The following is a 6234-nucleotide window of genomic DNA, read 5'->3' on the forward strand; positions in this document are numbered from 1 at the left end:
TCACTGTGGATCCTAGTTGGAGTGATCTGGGAGAAGGGGCACAGATTCTTCAGAGCTGGGAACTGTAGGGTAGGAAAATCTGGGAGTGGCCTAAGGGATGACCTAAAGGAAAAGGGTTGCCCAGTAATTCTAGGGTTGGAAATAAGCCAAGACTGTTATAAAGGAAACCAGAGCTATCTGTTCAAAGATTTTATAGCACCATTATTTCTTATGGCAAACCCCACCCCCTAAACTAGAAGAAACCTGTGTATGCCCAATAGGGGGTTTCCCATAGGGAAATTAAATAAATTGTGATACATTAATATTATGGAAAATTATAGTGTAATTAAAACCGACCAATATGAGGAATATAAAAAGTGTGTAAAGCCCTTTAAGAAATAATCCAGGGGTGGCCAGGTAGCACAGCGAGTAAGAGCACCGGCTCCAGTGTCGGGATGACCTGGGGATCAAGTCTGGGCTCAGATACTTAGCACCACACCCAGAAATAACTGGCCGTGTAACCTTGAGCAAGTTACTTAACCCCGATTGCTTTAAAAAAAAAAAAAAGAAATAATCCAAAGTATCAGAAGAACAGAATACGTATAACAAAATAGCTAATAATAAGGATTTTTATGTTTGCAAAGCCCTTTACATATGTTATCTCATTTTATCCTCACATCAAGGACAAAATGAGAGGTAAGTGCTATTATTATCCCCATTTTACAGATGAGGAAATTGAGGCAGAGGTTACATGACTTGCTAAGGGTCACACAGCTAATGAGTGTCTGAGGCTTGATTTGAATTCAGGTATTACTGACTCCAGGCCCAATGCTCTATCCACTGAGCCACCTTGTCCCTCTTTAAAAAAAAATAAATACAGGGGTGGTTAGGTGGCGCAGTGAATAGAGCACTGGCCCTGGAGCCAGGAGGACCTGAGTTCAAATCCAGCCTTAGACATGTAATACTTACTAGCCATGTGACCTTGGGCAAGTCACTTAACTACAACTGCCCTGTCTTCCCCCCTCCAAAAAGTAAAAATAAATAAATAAATAAGCAAATAAAAAACAAAAGAGAAAAAATGAGAATGAATAGACCAAGAATCAATTGGAGACATACAGAGAATAATTATAATGTTATAATATGTTATGCACTGGAATAATTTATGTAAATGTATATAGTTGTAAAGCAGCTCTTAACTGGATGTGTTAATATTCAATATAAAACTTGGAATAAATCATTAGTTTAAAAAGAAGTAGGGACAAAACTTCTTTCTTCTTCCTGGTCCTTGAGGACAGAGCTTTGGGTAGAAATTATGTGGAGGCAGATTTCAGCTCAGTGAAAGGATAGATTTCCTGATGCTTAGAGACGGTCATAGAAGAAACAGGATACTTTGGTGGGTAATGAAATCCTTGTCACTCTAGGTATTTAGACAAAAGCTTAAAAGCCTGTAGTTGGAGATACTGTAAAAACAATTCATATTTCAGCTTATTATTAATAGCAATTATGTTAATAAGAGCTGGCATTCATAGAGAACTTTAAGGTTTACAAAGTTCTTTATGAATATTATTTCATTTTATCCTCATAATGACATGGGAAGTAGAGGCTATAATTGTCTTCTCATATGAGAAGACTGAGACAGAAGTTAAGTGCCTTGCCCAGCATCACATAGTTGTTAAGTATTCGAGGTCAAATTTGAACTCAGATCTTCCACAGAACCACCTGCTTAATGTAGTAGATAATCTCTGATGTGTCTTCCAACTCTAAATTATGTAATTCCAATATACCATCAACTTAACCAATAGGAAATGATGAAAATTATGAAAATATTTACTGAATTTTATATTTACATTATATCATTTTATTCTTTTTAATAAAGGTAGGTTTTTATGTGTTTAGAAAATAAAGGAAAGAGATAGCATGTCTGCTCTACCCCTTTCTGAGTTAGAAGTAACTGATGCATTTTTTAACTAGTGTAATATTTGTTTATTATTAGTGACATGTTTCGTTTTTTCTCTCTTCCCATTGTTTTCCTTCTCCTGCCTCAAAATGTTTCCACCAGGTGGGAAAGACTGGCTCCTATCTGCAGTTCCTCAGGATTCTCTTCCGCATGCTCATCAGATTACTGGAGGTTGATGTTTATGACGAGGAAGAGATTAATATTAGTAAGTGTGGCACCAGAATTCTCAAAGGCCTTTTTGTTAGGGTAAAATGTAGGAGGGAAAGGTGAAAGGAGGGCATAGACTGTATACAGAGAAAATTAGATTGTCCCATGCTTCTGACATCTTCGGGTATTTCATTTGTAAAAGCCTTGGGAAGGTTTTGTAGCCCCAGCAGACACCATGCTGGGTGAATTAATAGATGCCTGGTAACTATTTGCTGAGTGAAGGAATGGGCGAACATGTGTCAGCACTCAGCTGTGTGCCAGGTACTGTGCGGGCCCCAGAGATAGAGAGAAGAGTGATCTGGGCCCCGCTTCCAAAAGGAGCTCCTATTCTGAAAGTGGGGGAGATCAGATGCTTCTAGCCAGGGGCATGCTGGAGCCAACTCATAGCAATTTAGGAGAGCCGATTGTTAAAAATGTTCCATGTAAGCATTTGTGCCTCGGAAATTGGCAAATGCTTCAATTGGGGGTTGACTTATTGTCTTATTAAGTGGTCTAGACTTAGAAAAGTGGTGGAGAAATTTTTAGTAATGCAGATTAAACTTTAAAGTGTTATGCACACTTTTAAAAAAAATTTAATTTTACAGAAAGCTGTTTATTAAACATTTACAAGCACTAACTCCTCCCCCCCCGAGTCCAGCCCTACTGGGATACAGCTACAACAGAGAAGGCCTATGCATTCTGCTCCAATATAGATCCAAGGGTGGGGAAACTGTGGCCCTCTTGGTCCTTACGTGTAGCCCTCTGACTGAATCCAAACCTCACAGAACAAACCCCCTTAATAAAAGGATTTGTTCTGTAAAACTTGAACTCAGTCAAAAGGCCCCACCCAAGGACATAGAAGGCTACATGTGACCTCAAGGCCACAGGTTCCCCACCCCTGGTAGATCTTTAAGGTCTAGACTGACTTTTAAATTAATCTAGGGTCAGCTGGGTGGCACAGTGAATAGGGCACCGGCTCTGGACTCAAAAAGATCCAAGTTCAAATCCAGCTTCAGACACTTGACACACTTAGTAGCTGCATGACCTTGGGCAAGTCACTTAACGCCAATTGCCTTGCCTTCCCCACTCCAAAAAAAAAACCAAAATTAATCTAGAAGTTCACTCCAAGGCAGGACTGAATTAGACTAGCCACCTTAGATTAGGTAGGGTACTTTCTGATTGTCCTGTGACATTAATAAAACATCACCCTTGCAATATTTTTCTTTTTCTCACATGTGTAAAAGATATAACACACGCTCAAGAAATGTTTTATTCTTATTTTTCATTGAGGGGGCAAAGAAGAGAGAGGGGATTGAAGAAGAAAAGATACATACACATTCACAAGCAGGCTGTTTTCCCCCTCCCCAATTTACATTCATGCATGTACACCCCACCCTCACTCCCCTGGGTTCCAAGATGAGACAAATGCCCATGTATCCCGTAAAGTGGGCTGAAACTTCTGGGTGTACTCTACAGACTATGTGAGGTCCCTGGCATCCTCCTAAATGGGGCTGGATCAGACCTCGAAGGGCCACTCCAGACACAGGAAAATCCTTTAAGCCTCTTCCCTGGGGCTAAACTAGAATTAAATTTATTGCCAGAGTGAGATGCTTTTAATCCCAGTCATTTCACTCCTTATAAAACATCCCCAGGGGCAGCTAGGTGGTGCAGTGAACAGAGCAGTGGCCCTGGAGTCAGGAGGACCTGAGTTCAAATCTAGCCTCAGACACTTAACACTTACTAGCCCTGTGACCTTGGGCAAGTCACTTAAGCCCAATTGCCCTGCCTTTTCCCCTCCAAAAAAGTGGGAAAAAAAAAACTCACAAAAACATCCCCAGTGTCCCTGAAGAAACTTCAGCCATTACATTTCCTTACTTCAGAAGATTCCATGCCATTCCATTCAACATTTATTAAGCATCTACTGTTTGCAAGGCACTATGGAATCCATGATTTTACCACTGAGTATTCCCTCTACTTGTATAGATCATAGAGGCATCTTGGTGGATAGAGAAAGCTCTGGGGCAGAAAGACCTGAGTTTGAATCCAGCCTCAGACATCCATTAGCTGTGTGACCCTGAACAAGTCACTTAACCGCTGCCTGCCTCAGTTTCTTTAACTGTAAAATGGGGACAATAACAGTACCTACCTCTCAGGGTTGTTGTGAGAATCACTTGCAATATATTTGTAAAGGATTTAGTGTACTGCCTGGTAGATAATAAATAATATATTTAAAATGCATAGTTCCTTTCTCCTTCACTCTGTATCTTTGTGGATTTTGTGAGTTGCCTAGCAAAAAAAAAATTCATGACCTCATGGACGGCCTTCCAGTGCTTAGTTTCTCTGTGCTCAGCTAGTGTGTTTTGTGTATGTGTTTAATTGTTTTTCAGTTGTGTTTTACACTTCATGACTTCATTTGGGTTTTCTTGCTAGAGATCCTGGAGTGGTTTGCCATTTCCTTCTCCAGCTCATTTTACAGATGAGGAAATGGAGGCAAACAAGGTTAAGTGACTTGCCCAGGGTCACCTATCTAGTATCTGAGGCCAGATTTGAACTCACAAGGAGGCTGAGTTTTTCTGACTCCAGGCCCAGCACTCTATCCCCTGCACCACTTAGCTAGAGCTAGGCTAGTCCTTAAACAAATCATCCAGTCCACCAGTGGCCTATATCACTTGATGGTTGGAGTTGGCTAAAATTTGACCTTCAGGAATAACCTTTGAGAACCCAAGACAAGCTCCTTAGCACAGTGCGACACCTGAATATAGGTGTATTGTATGAATAGGATATTAGTGATGATTTCTGTATCCTGCCATAACCGTTTGGGACTTTACAATAAGAACTTATTTTTTTTTTTGCTTTTTGGAGGGCAGTTGGAGTTCAGTGATTTGCCCAATGTCACACGGCTAGTTTTTGTGTTAAGGGTCTGAGGCTGGATTTGAACTCAGGTCCTCCTGACTCCAGGGCCGGTGTTCCATTCACTGTGCCACCTAGCCGCCCCTGCAATGATAATTTTTAAGACAATTGAGCTGTGAAGCAAGGCAGATGAGAAAGATTCAGATCATTTTAGTAAATGGTTCTGTTTGGTCAGTTTACTTTATTACTTCCCCCCTGTATTAGGATAGACATAATTGTCTTTTGAAAAGACATGCTGAAGTATTCCTGTAGCAGTGTTCACAGAGGAATGCATAATGTTACCATGTGGGGTAAAAGGGTAATTCCTGAAATTGTGCTTTTTTGGAAAGTTTTTTGCTCTTTTCCTTTGTCATTGAAAGTCAATATAAATCACTTTTCTGCGCCTGCATATTCTGTTTGATTTTAGCGTTCCATTCTGAACTGAAGAAAAAACTAGCACATGTATGTTTGAGGACCCACATGGATTTTAAATTGAAAAGACACTAAGTTTGAAAGATTCTGTACACGTGCAGTTCTAACCTGGTTAAGCTAAAGGTTCAGAAAGTCTCAGTGGTGAGATTTTGGTGTGAGAAGGCCAGGACATTGGGAAAGTTCAGGCAGTCCTGCACAGCTAGAAGCCGACTGCCAAGCAGTATTATGCGAATAGCAACTGCATGCTGATTGTTCTGGGCAGTTCTAGATGCAGGAATTGGTTCCATATAGATTTCTGGGTTTCCAGATCGAGGAAGTGAGTAACAAAAGCACCAGAGCTACCTAATGGAGCTTCATTTTCCAGCGCACAAATCTGGCAGCCTTACTCTGATTTCTCCTACTCTGTGACAGAAGGTCCCCCATGTTTCCTAAATGTTTCTTTCTGACCTCTTCAGTCTTTGCTTCTTGTGATTTTCCTTCCTTCTTGGCTTGCACAAAGTCTGACACCTCTGTCTGATCTCTGCTTTAGGTTACAGTGAGAACAGTGAGATCACTCTGTCAGAGAGGGATCCCTGGCCCGACATTGAGAACTTTGGCAAAATGCCTTTTGATGTCAGTGTACATGACCCCAAGTACAATCTGATGAGTCCAGTGTTCACTGAAAAGTTGGCTGGAATCAAGCAAGGTTAGTGCAAATTTCCAGTGCTAACTGTCAAGGTTCCAGAGAGTCTGAGGAGTTAGTCTCTTGGAACAGAATATTCCCTAAGAGCAACCTATGGGGGGGGGGGGGG

The 6234-nt window shown here is 41.0% G+C and overlaps 2 protein-coding genes across 2 annotated transcripts in view; one reads left to right on the plus strand and one right to left on the minus strand.

The window, feature by feature from the left end:
* The window catches only part of GREB1L (GREB1 like retinoic acid receptor coactivator), a 344278-nt gene that overhangs the window by 317515 nt on the left and 20529 nt on the right, over positions 1-6234 (plus strand). The window contains exons 25-26 of the mRNA XM_069099751.1: positions 2039-2141; positions 5973-6128. Coding sequence (XP_068955852.1) covers positions 2039-2141; positions 5973-6128 — 259 coding nt within the window. The remainder of the gene's footprint in view (positions 1-2038; positions 2142-5972; positions 6129-6234) is intronic.
* ESCO1 (establishment of sister chromatid cohesion N-acetyltransferase 1) overlaps positions 1-6234 on the minus strand; it is a 96981-nt gene that overhangs the window by 14762 nt on the left and 75985 nt on the right. The gene's annotated exons all lie outside the window — the stretch shown is intronic.

The sequence above is a fragment of the Petaurus breviceps genome, unplaced genomic scaffold (genome assembly GCF_028583685.1).
Source record: "Petaurus breviceps papuanus isolate PSGF00001 unplaced genomic scaffold, PetGlider_PUasm1.0 38, whole genome shotgun sequence".
NCBI lineage: Eukaryota > Metazoa > Chordata > Mammalia > Diprotodontia > Petauridae > Petaurus > Petaurus breviceps.